This window comes from Phaethon aethereus (assembly GCF_964289735.1).
Source record: "Phaethon aethereus genome assembly, chromosome: 4".
Lineage (NCBI taxonomy): Eukaryota > Metazoa > Chordata > Aves > Phaethontiformes > Phaethontidae > Phaethon > Phaethon aethereus.
Genome location: NC_138578.1, coordinates 16,036,863 through 16,052,180, shown reverse-complemented (window position 1 = coordinate 16,052,180; position 15,318 = coordinate 16,036,863). Strand labels below are relative to the sequence as shown.

The following is a 15,318-nucleotide window of genomic DNA, read 5'->3' as shown; positions in this document are numbered from 1 at the left end:
ATCATTACTTGCATAGGTTATAGTAAAGTGGCACAAACTAACTTTTCTATCAATCTATTAATATTGCCAATTTTATAAAATGCTCATGTGTTTGGGATGAAATTGAAAAGGAAGCCTGGAACCTCTGTTAAAGTTCTGATGTCGTTTTTGAAAGAGTGTGGCTGGGAGACCCTTCTTTTACTGACTGAATGCTCGTTTGGTGTAACTTTTTGCCCGTAATGCTTGCAGTTTTGTTCCTGAAGCATCTTTGGGAAGCACTGGCTGATTCTCTCCTCACTGGAGTCACTCTTTCCAACTAATTGACACAGTGTGACATAAAATAGCCAACAATATAAATGCAGGAAAGCTGAAGCCCATGAGTTTTTTTCTTATGCTGAGGTTTGTGTAGTATAGTAAAGAAGTAACATGGTTCAGCTTTGCAGAGCGTTGGCATTCCTGTGTGCCATTAATTGTCACATGTATTCAGTCCAGTTCTTTGCCTATTTTGTCATGTGCTAAATTACTATTGATCCATCTTGTTTGCAGATTTATTTTAATGGGGTGGAAAACAGGTAATAGCTTGTTACACATTTCTCTTTTGGATCCTTTGTGATGATAACCAGAGGCTGGAGAAAAGGTACAATAGAAGGAAGAGAAATGATAGGTAAAAATGCTATCAATGTATTTTTTTTCTGTCATTTGTTTTTCTCCTGCCTTTTGTGAAGAAGTAAGTAAAGATATTTAAAAGCTGAAACATAAGCAATTATAGGACTGGCTTTGGCTTACTCTTCAGAGATGCAAAGAGGGGAACAATTTGATAAAATATTGAGTGTGATAGAATATTTCACAAGGAGAAATTCTGAACTTGCAGAAGTGCATGCTTTGACAATATGTCCTTTTCTGTACTTAATGACTACCTAATCAGTTGAATTATGGTGGTTTTGTTTCCTACCTAATGGCAAGGTTTATATTTAAGGATATGACAAATTGTTCTGGAGGTTTTTATCACTTAATTCCTCATCAAGGGAATTTGATGTTTGCTATGTCCTTATCAATAGGAAATAGCTGATGATAATGACAATAAATATTCTGAGAGAAATTCCAAATAGTAGGATGCACATCGCTGAGCTCTGGGTATTTGAAAATAGCCTTTTACAGTGAGGGGAAAAAGGCTTCCAATTCCACAGTAATACTAGGCCTTTCTCCTTTCTTTAGAATAAGCGGAGGAAGTTTGGTGAGAGGATGAATGGATGGTTAGTTGTGTAAAGTCAGCATCAGGTATTTCTTTCCTTCAACCTTGACACGGTTCCACACTCAGTAGATGAATCATATTTGCCTGATAAATGCCACCAAATCCTTTTCTTATCTCAGGTGAATTGGGCAGTAGAGTGCAAACATTTAGGAAGGCAATAAATTTAAAGCTCTGTCAGCTAGAGGAGCAGAAAGAAAACCACAACACAAAGACCCCTGATGGCTGAAGTTGCAGCAGCATCTGCTGGAGCCATAACTGAAGTTCAACAGCAGGGGTTCTGAAGTAGTTCACTGCTGGAGTTAAATGTATCTGATATGCAATACCAGCATGCTTTTCAGTTAAGTTGTGGATTGTTCTATGCTTTATATTCCGCTCCACTGCTGGCTACCCATCAGATATGGAAGTAGATAATTTTTTAACAGTTAAGCTTATTTTCCATACCCTACTACAACTGGCCTTTGATAGGAAATGAAGCTACAAAATGGTGATTATGAGAGACATCCATCTCAGTTCAAAACTATAAGGCACATTAGGACCAGGTGAAATAGAATAGCATCCCCTACTGAATAGCCAAAGGATGTTTGGGACATTAACCTTTATAAATTATGGTGACCTTTCTTAGAAGGAGAATAACTAGATTAAGGAAAAAGGGATATGTGGCGGGTGGAACTGAAATTTCTGGTACATGTTGTTGTTTAACTGATGTGTCTCTTTGCAGATGAAATTCTAGCATTGAAAAATGATATCTTGAATATGTTTACAAGGGGAAAGTATTCGACAAGTGGCTGTAAAGGATCCTCTCTTTTTCTTCCCTCTTCTGCTAAGCCTCAGAAGAAGAAGGAGGAAAACCTTTCCAGTGTCCGATCTGTGGTTTGGTTATCAAGAGGAAGAGTTACTGGAAACGGCACATGGTGATTCATACAGGTTTGAAAAGTCATCAGTGTCCACTCTGTCCATTTCGCTGTGCACGCAAGGACAATCTCAAATCACACATGAAGGTAAGGGGGGCGTTTGCTGACAATCAATACACTTGAATCATCAGTCAAACCTATTTCATTTGCATTTGCAAGAACAAAATCTCCCTAGCTGTACTACTTAAGGATGCCTTTATTTAGAGACACCATAACAAGAGAAAGAAATAACTTTTTTTCCCTTTGCTTGTCTTTCCATTTTATGCAATGTGGAAACTGCCTTGGGTTATGTCAGCTTGGTGCAGCACAAGCTGTCTGTGACAGATTTACTTCTGGACCTGGAACCACCAGAAGCAGGGATGTTAGCTGAGATATGACACCATGCAAACACAGCAGTACTGCTTTTCAGGATGCCAGCTAGTACCTCTGTGTGCCATTGCATCACACTAAGTGGGCATACCAACTTGGCCAGCACTAGCAGGGGATCTCCCCATTACTTTCTATAGACAGGCCTGTAGTTTTTACTTTTTTCTTGCTATAGGTTTTAACTGCTGGCATTTCAGGAGTGAAGAATCTGAAACAAAATGAATGACAGATTATACTGTAATGTTTTGTTTTCAAATGATTCCATTAAGTTTAAAGCATGCTTTTAACTCATCCTAAGTTTTGGGCTCAAACTGAAGATGACCTTTTGAAGGAAGCATCATCTGTGGTGTTACGGAAAAATATAAAAATGTAAAGAAGTTCTCTGTCTGCTTAGTTGAAGTACTACATGTTTGCAACAGACAAAGTGCCTGCTCTTGTGAGCTGTAGAACATGCTTGGTGAAGTAAAAATGGTACCTGTCCCAATAGCCTGTGGATGAAGAAGCTGAAGTGCAAAAAGTTTCCCTCGTTAATGCAGTTGAATTTTACAATAACAGTGAAATGTTTTATTATAGTTAGTATTTTGTCTGTTTTAGACAAACGTGTGTCACAGAGTACCAGGTTGGTGTGGAGGGGCACAGAAATGCCTGTTCAGCTTTTACATATGCTATTGCAGAATGTGAGATCACTAGAGAGGAGTCTAACCTTGCTTACATGCAAGTAACTATTCACTTCAATGTAAATGATTCAGATGATTCCACTGATCACAACAGCAGATCTCACTGTATTTCAGCTCCTTGCTAGGTCTGAAATCACCCCCCTAAAGTCTGAAGGCTCATCTGTTAACTCTTCTGTGGATCAATGCACTATCCCCAGGCATCCTTGGTGTATCATGCTAATCCTTATCAGGTACAAGGAACTTTGGTGTTTATGGGCTCTTTCTTTTAGGACTTGGTGTTCCATGTTGGCTAGAGGGCTCAGATGGCCATCCAGAGTAGAAGATGAGTAGAAAGAATGGGAACACAGCATGATAAGAAAGGGGTTTTGATTTCAGCTCTTGCTAGCCTGCACAGAAGCATGCATCATCTAAAAGCTTCCTATTCCCTGGCAAAGACCAGTTGTTGTCCCCTGCTTTGTATAGGACATTCCTATTATTCCCTGCAGAAATTCTTGTTCTCTGTTTTTTTCCTTTTTTTTTGAGTTGTTATTTGCAGGTTGAGGGACTGTCCCTTCCTTTTTGACATGTTGATTTCTGCAGGTGGTCACAGGTAGTATGTTGGAGAAAAGTAGGGACTTTTCACTGTCTCTTTGTGCTATCAAATTGGTGGCTATCTGAAGCCCTTGTGCTCTTTTCTGCTGTCCGCCTAACATAAAACCCTTAATTAACTGAGCCTGTGTCATCTTAAAACAGACCCCCTGTACAAACACGTAACATGTAGTGTTAATTATTTGGTCATATAGTAATTATTACCAAGTAATGCTCAGTTAGACATCATTGAGGTCAGAGTCAGGTGCAGAGCTGCTTGACATAATGTAGGAGATTACAGCTTCCTTTAGCCTTACTATGGAGATAAGATCTTAAGTTTCCTCAGTCAGCCAATCCAGTCCAGTAGGTCATAGTGGACCCAGTAGTCTTTGCTGGTAAAACTGCTCCCTCTAAGATGAAGGCAATTGTCTTATAAAACTAGATGACCTATATTTGATTTTTTTGTCCTTCTTATGGTCTTATGGATAGATGTAAAGAATCACAAGAATATGAAAGATAATGTTTTACCTTAATTTCAATGGGTTTCATACACTTTTCTCAACTGAGTAGGCTATTCATAAAAATATTTTGTATCACATCAAAATGGAGGCAGGTGAATGAGGTAGGGGCATGTTAGTCATGTGTCCAACTGTGTCAGACATAATTTGAATTCCCTTTGAAAGGATAAAATGATAACAAGATTAAAAATAAAAAAAAATCAGATTTCTTTTCTCATTATAAAAAAAGTGCTGCTTTTAAATCTGTCTGTAAATAAGTATGAGATGATAATAATTGACTAATATGTAAGCCAACAGTGTTCAAAATGGAATGAATACACATCAGAAATGGTACAGCACAGCTGGGAGCTACTTAGGATGCAGCATTGTAGTGCCAGTCGGATGTTTCAGTTCTCTTTGTTGTCCTAGGATCCTTTGGGAGCTACCTGGCTTTATCTCTTTCCTGGCAGGCAACCCGTGAAAGGTAGAGCTGCCTCTAGCTCTCCCTCCCTCTCTCCCTCCCCAGGAGTCAACTGTGGCTGCAGGTGAAGACACATTTTTCAAAACCAAAAAGGCTACTCAAAATTAGGGTACTATGTTTGTGTTTGTCATTCATTATAAGCCAATTTTTATTCTAGGATGCTATCACAAGCCAAGCTTTTTCCCTTTATGCTGCTCTTTGGTTTTCAGGTTTTATGTTCCGTTGATAAGGATGACAGGCAAACCTGTTGAGGTGTTTGTCCAGCTGCAGTCCTCAAAATCTAAGTGCTGTCTTTTTTTCCTCCTAGGCAGCATAGCCCTGAGCTGAAACACCTCCTGTTTTTTCTAGGTTCTTGTAGGCATTTTTCCATTGAAACTGGTCATTTAGAGATTTAATTTCCATGAGTGCTTTGTGTGTCTCTCCATACGGGCCTTCCTTATTGTGTGTATCTTTAGGTTAACAAATAGTAACTATATAATATAAATACTATGTAATTTTATGGTAATTATAACATGTCAAACTGATTGGCCCAGAATACAGCATTGCCAGCATACTTGGTGTCTTGTCCCCTGATAATCTTAACAGAGAGATGGATTGATTCCAGCCCTGACCATACTCAGATCTACATGTGCTACTCACCATGTTGATGAAGCATTCTTCCAGTAAGGGCACTTTGCCAGGACTAACTCACAACTGGGGGCGAGGAAGTGAAAGGCAAGAAGGGAAGCAGAAGGAAAGTTTCCACACAGATACACAATGAACAAGGGAAGCTGAGTAGACTGCCTTTTAAGGCACACAGTGTTATCTATAATTGTTATATGGCATTTAGATTCCACAATGATAGACACCTTAGAAAAATCCTAAAATAGACACAGTACGGAATTTTATTAGTCTGTTTTGGAGACAAATTATAGTACATGCATAAGACAAGTTTTGGCCCTTTTCCCCAGGAATCTGGGGGTAGCATCCCAAGATTTGATTCTGGTAGCATAGTGTGGTTTCCAGGGGTGCTGAGAATACTGAAAATGAAGCTGGACAAAATGAAAAAAATGAATGGGTGACTGAGACAGGTGTCTTGTGCAAGCAGGCAGCAAGGTTTGTGCTTGAGTCCTTCCCTCTGTTTAGATAAACATATATTCAGTTGGAATATTTTGTTCTCTTCTTGAAAGAGAGTATCTTCTGTATTACTTCTGCAGAAAGCAACGGAAATGGGTGGCGTAATTCGGCGAGATGTATTCAGGCTTTTCTGTTTTTCCTGGTAGGCAAGTAGGGATTAAATTTACCTCAGAGCAATACCACAAGCATCAGTCAGACTTTGGCCAATTGCTGTCTTTGGATCCTGCACATATCTTCCTCAGCAATTGGTGGACGGATAGGCTGTGAGATCATACAGATATGTTCCAAGAAAGCAACAGGATATTACCCTGAACACTTGGAACGGGGAATGAGGAAGAAGAGCATATGGCCAAAAATAATATCTGTAAATGTTCCTTGTGCTGCTATATAGACATAAGGCAGAAATGGGTGAGCCAGATCTTCTAGCAGTAGAAAAGAAGGTTAGCATTGTGAACACATGCTGAAGCATGATGGTATGACAGAAAATGAAGAAAGGGAAGATTAAGTTTAACAGAAGAATTAGACAGAATGGCAGGCAGGTCATGTGATGCTCAACCACAGGATCCTGTGTGATTCCTGCTTCTGTTGCTTATGAAGAGGGACCATGTAGTGAGATCTTGAGATTAATATTCCTGTGTAATATGAAGAGTGTTACAATCGGCCTCCTGATTAGGGAGAGGCTATTAATTACATGATAATTACAATAAGGAAAGGCCCTGAAAAATGCAGCCAGGTGCTCACTAATCCTTAGTGATTTGCTTTTCCTTCTTTCTTCCTCAGCTAGAGTCAGACAACTGAATTAGTATTCCTAATCCATTTTGGTGAAGTATAGAACAGATTATTTTAAAGCATCTTCAGCCTATTGGGAGAAGGAGGCTGACTGTGTTTTACTAGTTTGGTTTAAGCTAACCTTAAAGAGCCCTGGGAGGCACCTGTGACTCCATTACCTCCCCTCAGCCAAGGGGGGTAATGCAAACTTTTCAACAAGTGAAATCTGTGCCCTGAGTCTCAGACAGGTACCACAAGTGATTTCAATTTTCTGCCTTTTAATCTTGTCACTTTTTGCATCTGAGACAAGGATAGGACAGGAAATGCATTGATACCTTAAATCTTAAAGAAAAAAATAGTATTTTTTGTGAACACCTAGGCCAGTCCAGCCCTGCAGAGAGGCTTTTTTTTTTTTTTCCTTTACTTTCAAGCAAAGCAAGGAAATAGTTTCAAAAAGAAAATACTATATAAATAATATATGTGTCCTGAGGGGAAGGGTCATATCAAAACTAGTGCCATAGCACTAAACTTTTGAAAGTGCAGTATTTTAAAAATGAGGGAACTTGTCAGAAAAGAAATGAAAGCCATATGATAGATGCAAAATGGAGATCTCTCAAGTGTACTCAAATGTAGCTGCAGAAGAAGGCATTTTACTAAAAGAGATCTTAAAAAAACAACAACAAAAAAAAACCAAAACAGAAAAAATCTGTAGTAGGCAGATGTGACTAAATGGCCAGGTTGTAGTAGTTGTTGATTGTAGCAGTTGCTTAAACATATGCCCCTCATGGAAACGTTAATCCACTTGAAAGTTGGTGAGAAGAATAAAACTTGTAGTAGGCAAACAAAAAAGTGATTAATTAGATCGCAGATAGTAAGTTAAGACTGAGTAGCCAGAAACAAATATAATAGCGAATGGATTCAGCACTCCAGCCCCCTTATGTTCTGATTTTGCTTAGGGATGAAGATTCTCAGATAAAACATTTCCTTTTATTTTGAATGTTTAAAAAATAGTAACCAAAAAACCCCATTGAGTCCCACAAAAAAAAGGTGAATGCCGATCCTTCCCTTCCTTTACCTCCTAACTAGAAGGGAGAGTCTGTGCAAAGCATTACCCCAACTTTAAGAAAAGGGAAAAGGTCTACCACATTGGTACTACAAAATTGCAGGACGTACCTGTGTCACTGTTCCCCCTCACCCCCCTCATCCCTGTTAGGTGGGATCACGCGTATTTGTAACTGTGGTACATCTGTACAGGCCAGTGTGTACTTCCCATGGCTTAAATTGACTGGTAAATCAGCAGGGATGTTGCTTTTAAGTATGAAAAGATGATTTAAGAAACTGCTTATGATAACCAGAAATGTTAGTATGTCAACAAAAAATGTAACAGAGAAAAAAATGCAATTATATGAATGATGTGATATGATAGGGACATGTGGTTTCTGTAAAAGAAAATCATGTATTCTTCTACTAAGATGTTTTGAGCATGTCGAGAAAATCATGGACTTAAGAATCAGTTGAAATTTATTTGGTCTTTAAAAAAGCCTTTGGCAAAGCTTCTCACTGAGAAGCTGCCAAATAAATTAAGCAATGTGATGTACTATGGCAAATTAGAAATTCACCAAGAGATGGTAAAACAAAGGGTAGGAAGGAATTAGCAATTTTAAGCACGACAAAAGGCTAGCAGAGGGGTGTTCCATTACTAAGAGTGGAATTGTGCATATTTTAACAAATGTGATCTGCACAAAATGATGACTGGGTAAGAGAATTGTAGATGATACAACCTTATGTGCATGAATCAAGACTAGAAAAGGCAAAGGTTTAAAGGGAATAAAAAGAGGGTGTCTGGCAGATAAACAAGGGGGCAAATGAAGCTATTGTTGACAAATACAAGGTACTGCACCTTGGAAACAAGGGTCTAATCATGCACCTGGCTCTCTGATATAACGAACTGTAACTATGCAGGGCAGATATCTGAGTATTGTTGTAGACAGTTCAATGAAAACCTTTTCTTGGCGTGCGCAGCAGTGGTTAAAAAGTACATTAGATATTTGAATGTCTGTAGAATAAAACAAATAACACTGAAAATATTACAATGCTATTATTAACCTGGTATGCTGCCACTTACGATACTTGCTTCTGGTCACTGCATCAAAAAGATGTATCAGAAATAGAAGGGATTTTAAAAGCTGGCAATGAAAATTATTAGTGGGATGGCAAGAACACCTTTTGAAGAAAGAAGCTGAAAAGAATGGGACTGCCAGATATAGAAAGGAGGTGTGATCAAAATAATGCATGTGATTGAGAAGATAAATTGAACAGCTTCTTTTTTTTTCTTTCTTGTAATGTGGGAATGAGGAGGCAGCAAGGGAGACTTGAAGAAAAAAACAAATAAAAAAAAGACCAATAGATAATTCGTACCCAAGTCTTCCAACTAGGCCTAAAGTTTGTAAGGAGCTTATAGTTCTGTTGAAAACTATTGCGCACACCGTATCAAGCACACACTGAAAAAAATCTGAAGAACCACAAAATACCATTTGAGACTGGGAAGACTGTAGGGTTGAAATGAAGATGATGCAAGCACTTTGTGCACAGTCAAGGAGAATACCTGGGGTTAAATGAAATAAACTCAGAAGATAGAAGTCCTTAAATGTTTCTGACCTAAGTCAAACAGTAGTTTTATGGGTTTTTGAAAGAACCATTCTGTATGAGCAGGTTGTGTGCTGTGTGCAGTGTAATTCAGAGAGATCCGAATCTGGCAGCAGCTGGGCTCAGAGTGGGACTTTGGCAAAAACCTGTCAGCTGCCCTCTTGCCTGTGGTTCTTGCAGCAAACAGCCTGGTTGAGTCTAAAGAGGACATCTGATGGTTTGGGTTACATTAGCACAGTGTAAGAGCTGTTCCCTCTCTCAAGGAGGGAGAAGGCATCTTTTTGGACTGTAACATTGCGTGCCCTGGATCTCCCCTGTGGCTGTGTAGCTCTGCAGGGTTTCTTGTCTCTTGTTCTGCAGCAACTAGTTGCTGCCTTGACTTTTCCCTCCAAATAGCATAGAATGGCAAATCTTGACTCTCTTAGCTGCTGTTCAATGAGAAAATAATGGATGGGTTTTCCTTTAAAGGGACTTGAATTCTTAGCTTCTATTTCTAATACTATTCAAATTTTAAAATAAATATTTTTTACTTCTCAAAAATAAATATCGGACTTGAAGTTGTTTCTTTTCTTTTGTAGATCTAAAATTCTTCCTTTCAAAACTCTAAATATTTGGGGTTTAATTCTGTCATTCCTTGGCTGCAAGTTATAAACATACTTTATTTTATGAGAAAACCATTGGTGATGCTGCTATTGTCTTTGGGCAGGAGAAAAATCTAAATCAGATGAATCAGTCCCCCCTATTCTCATCCATTTCCAAAAGATATTGCAGGGGTGGCGTGCCATGCTCCTGGGAAGAGAAGGTAGGCTCCCACACACTTAGCCACCTGACTGCAGCAGCGACAGCCTTCAGAAGACATTGTATTGGTGGTTGTGATAAGTGGCCTCTAGAAGAAGTGGTTAAATATGTAGGCAGAGAAATGTTGATTGAAGGGGATCCTGGAGAGAAACCCTGGCACACAGAATCTCAGTGGGTGTAAGAGATAAAGTTGCCATAGTGAGAGTGCTTGTTACCATTAATTACATCTTGGTGCTCTTCATGAAGAAGAGTGCTTACATACTGGTGTGCTCACAGACCATCCTGTTTCCAGTAGTGTAGACAAGCAATCTGGTTGGCATTTCTGTTGCAACCTGTTAGTATTTAGAATTTATTGTGCTGCTATTCTTCTGCAAGGTTGTTGCTTTAAAACTGTCTTAGGTTAGCATTAGTTTCTAATTTTTTTTTTGTTGTCAGGTGCAATTTTAAGATTCCAGAATTACTTTGTCTGTAAATGTCATGTATACAATAATGAGAATGTCATTCTGTGAAGCGGCTGGCCAAGAGAAATTCTGTCTTGCTATCTGTTTGTTTAGTACCTAATCTCTGGAGCCCTTGAAGAACTAGTGAATGAAAAGTTATACAGCACTAATGAAATATGTCTTCACTGAATGCAAAAAGGGCTAAAAGAGGGCTGTCTACCAGCTTTGCATTTTAGCAGACCTGAATTCCGGTCCTGTGTATGCAGAGCTGGGAATGCTGGGTCTGAGCCTGTGACTGAATTCCTCTTAGTAGAAAATGAATCAGGCCACATCTACAACCATGGGAAACTCCAACATGAATTTTGACAGAGCTGTGTTTGGGAGATGTAATTGTTGCCCCAGAGCTCTGCAGCGTCTGCACCAGGACTCTTGGGAACTAGCGCTCAGCTCTGCAGGAGACTGGAAAGTGCTGAAAGCCTTAGCTAAAGCTAGGTTTTCCAGGCTCCCTGGTGTAGAGCTCAGCTTTGATTAGAGCTGGAGCTCTCAGGGCTTTTGGACTCCCAAGCTACAGCAGTGAGCCTTGGATCCCTGGCACAGCTGGCTGTTTCTGAGCCAAGCCCAGGGAGTGGGGGGTAGAGTGCCACTCAGCAGGGTAGGGGAATCACGCCTCGTTTGCCAAGAGTTCATCAAACCTCTCCGTGTTTCAGGTGAAATATTTTGCATTCAACAAATTGCCATTTTCCAACAAAAATCTGTCTCACTGAAATGTTTCCAACCAACTCGAGTCACAAGTGAAAACGAATGTGTGGAGCTCAGTCTGGTGCCAGTTTGTCCTGATCACATGTTCATCAATTAGTAAGGAAAAAAACGTATGTATTTGCCAGTCTTTCTGCAGGGAGTAGCCCAGAGTGCTACTGTCAGGATTTAAAATTCTTTTGTGAAGCTGTAGGGAGAAAACTTTTCAATATACCTGCCACTATTATGCTGGGCTCAATTATTCCTTCCCTTTCATGAGTACTGTGTTAAATAAGAAATTGTATAATTATATGTATGTAGTTTATATTAATGAATAATAATATTCAAATTCAAATAATTTTGTTCAAATAATATGTAAACTATTACAAACGGATGGATAGAGGTCTCTTGAAAAAGTAATCAGGATTGGGCCTGAGGATACTAGACATTGTAGTCATACTGGAGCATGCAGTCAAAATATGAGGACAGTAAGATTAACTGTGATCATTAATTGACTGATAGAATAAATGGCAAACACCATCTCTCATGTTTCTATTTTATCATAACAGAGCTGCTTATTTTCTGGTAGAATTAATTTGCAACAAAGTCTTTCAATTGTGCCTTGGTATTGCCAGATGCTGTGTTTTCACTCTAATGACACATGAACTGATGATGGACGTTGTTATGCAGGTTGGTGTTTTGCTGGGTTGCTCTGAACAGTTGTTATTTATGAGGTTTCATAGAATGATCATGCTTAGCAGAACATGTAATAGGGGTTTTTTTGTTTGGTTGGTTTTTAATCAAGAAAGCTACTAGTTATAGCTTGGAAGTCTTTTTATGCACTGACAGGTCATCAGGATCCAGTTGTAAAGACTGTTTGATCCAAAGCAGACTTCATCATTTCTATGCTGCAGAAATGGATGCTCCTGATTTTTTTTTTCTTTAGTTGAGTCTGATGTTTATGTATTTTTGACTTATGTGTGAAAGAATCCTACTGTTCTCAGTGCCTGACCTTTTTCCAAGTGCTCAGAATGAAGAGTTTACCCATTAGTTAACTTCTTTTTTTTTTTTTTTCCTAATTATGTGAGAAATACAGAGTTGAGATTTCTATAATGCTAGTAAACTGTTTTGCTTAATACATGCTTTTGTCTTTCACCTCTTGAACCAGGTTCATCAGCACCAAGACAGAGGTGAGACCTTTCAATGCCAGCTATGTCCTTTTACCTCCTCTCGCCACTTCAGCCTGAAACTCCATATGCGTTGCCATCAACATTTCCTCAGGACAGAATCCAAAGTGAAGGAGGAAATACCAGAAACTGAGGTGAAGGGGTCACCACAACTAAATAGTGACTCCTGCCTGGGACCACAGAGGGAAGGAGGTGGACCTGACCTTCTGGGATCGGCATCTGTATCTAAAACACCTGATGTGGCTGGGCAGCCTAGTGGAGGTATTCCACCTTTACTAGTAAAAGAAGAGCCCAAAGATGACAATGGCATTTCAGCTGCACCTTTTGCTCTTAGCACTGTTGACAGAGCCCCCAACAACACAAAGCTGAAAGACGCCTCTGACTTTGTGGCCAATACAGCATCAGCACTATTCAGCCAAGACATCTCTGTCAAGATGGCATCAGATTTTCTTATGAAGCTCTCAGGTAATTGAGCAGTAAGCGGCAGCATCAGCTGCTCCTTTATGGGCTAAGAAACACTCTGCCTTAGGTTTTCTTAGTCATGGAATTGCAGAGAGAAAAACATTGCAACTTTGTAACTTAGAATTTCTTCTTTCTTTTGATAGGCAGAGGTGCATGATGGAGGGAAGAGGGGAAACAGTGAGAGAAGAGAGGGATTTTGCTGTTTAATTGCTGGGATTGGGAGTGAGAACTTCTTATCCAGGCTTTCATGTTCATTGACAATTACCTAGGCACATCTCATTTGGTGTGTTTTTCAGGCATGCTGAATACCTGTAGTACTGATTTGAAATCACTGAGAGTCACAAGTGCCCAGCATGTTAGGAAATTCAGCTCTTAAGTTCTCTGCCTTTAACCCATTTGTTAAATAGGACCAATGCTTTATTGGTTACCTTCCCTTCAGAGTAGTATTTGAGGTCTAACTAGCAAATATGTGTGAAGTATGAATGTTACTGCATTTCTTGATTATTAACACTTAAAAAAAATGTTGTCCTGGAGATTGATGAACAGTTGGGTTTTTTTACTATTTTAATTGAAATCCGTATCTAATGCTAAGCGTGAGTTTATTGTATTTTCTTTCACTGTCAGATTATTGCTGTAAGAATGATATTCATATGTGAGACTCTGAAGTGGAGGCTGTATTTAGGGTGAATCTATTATGTTTTATGTGCTCTTTTATTGATTTGTCTGAACACTTCAGAATGTGGACACGCTGGGGGGGATGTTCTATACTAAATATTTTCAAAATTGGCCTTTAATTTTTAAAGAGAAAGTCAGGAAAAATGTCAATGAAGAAACTTCTGTTTGACAAGGAGATGGCAGTCCTTATGGCAAGTTTTAGACTTTGGAGATAGAAGATATTCTCTGTTGAAGAGGGTAATTGTTCACCTTTTTCCTTTAAATGGAATGTAAAGTTGCATTTTAGCAAATTTTATTGTCAGGTAAACTAAGGAATTAGCTCTGTCCTAATGCCATTGCCTTCATGAAACTGCAGCCATTTATTTTGGAAAGCCTTGCTGTCCTCATCTGCCCAGAGCTTTATACCTCTGGGATTGCAGTTTTTTGAGGAATTGAGTAGAAAGGGTAAACACAAGAAATCAAGCCTGAGGCTTCATGGAACCAACGAGGAAAATATAAAAGAGCTGAGGACAAGCGGGATGTGAAATGGGCTGGCACAAATGGTTTGCTGTGTGTGTTGGAAGAAGCTGCAGAAACCTCCCCTTAAAAAAAAAAAAAAAAAAAATCTGTCTATAATTTATTATTACAATCAACAAAAAATGAGTGAGGATGAGTCTTCTGATTTGCTTGTCCGTTTTTTTTAATTGAATCAAATTTGGACTCTCTGAAATCCATTTTTTATGTTTTCTGGCCGCTGTCCCATATATGTTGTTGCTCTGATGTCTATCTTAAATTTGGGTAGCTGTGCACTAAGTGGGTCGACACATCAACTGTACTGACCTGTAGATGGTAGTACTCATGATGGCAGTACTCATGTAGCAAGAATGTGAGCAGAAAGCAGCAGAGGGGGGGAAGCGTGAAAGCTGGTAAAACATAGAACATTTTGAGGCGGTGTTTTTCATGTAGCGGTTGATGGGGAGCTGTTTACAGTTTGGCAGACAGTCATGTTTGCAGTGTCTGATCTACCAACATCAGAAAAAGGGATAAAAATGTACATTATTCATGCAAAAGGCCTATGCAGTTATTTTATGGTGACTTACTAAAGGTCTTGAAACCTGACTTGTGTGCACTGTTACCTAGCAACATGTTATAAAGTCACTGGGGGAGTGAGATGTATCTGTAATTTTGTATGTGTGCGTATTTGGATGAAAATGTACTGCCAGTCACCAAGTTTACTACACAAGAGCAGCAATGTTAAAAGGAAAGGAATTTCTTTTCTCCTGAGATTTATATTGTGTTATATACGTTTAGCTCATGCTTTCCTCCATACAGTGTGCATAAATTTAGAATAGAAGTAATCCTCTTTTAGCAAGTTGGCTGTTAGCTGCATTTTTTTGACTGCTTGCTGTGCTGAACCAAGGTTCCTTTCAGTGATTTCTTTATTTCGACACTCTCTCGTTAGGCCCATCAGAACGTCAATTATTTGCTTTACCTTTTCAATGATAAAAATCTTTTGACATCTCAAATTGTATATGCCAATTGTAACAGCCAACACAGATTTGTCGAGACCAAATTATGTCAAAACAATCTAATTTTCTTCTCTGACAGGCCTTGTGGCTAAGAAAGAAGCAGTAGATAGATATATAAACTTTTAGAATTTGGCATTTATTAATATTGAATATTGATGGTTTAAATGAACATCTATTTTTGCGTGCCAATGTTTATTGCTCCTCTTTTTGGTTGATGTCAGTTTGTATGCCTCCAGTTTCACGGGGGACCTCG

At 39.1% G+C, this 15,318-nt stretch overlaps 1 protein-coding gene across 1 annotated transcript in view; it reads left to right on the top strand.

Annotated features, from left to right (window-relative positions):
* ZNF827 (zinc finger protein 827) overlaps positions 1-15,318 on the top strand; it is a gene marked incomplete at both ends in the record, with an annotated part of 103,678 nt that overhangs the window by 31,376 nt on the left and 56,984 nt on the right. The window contains 2 exons of the mRNA XM_081999258.1: positions 2,057-2,229; positions 12,402-12,885. Coding sequence (XP_081855384.1) covers positions 2,057-2,229; positions 12,402-12,885 — 657 coding nt within the window. The remainder of the gene's footprint in view (positions 1-2,056; positions 2,230-12,401; positions 12,886-15,318) is intronic.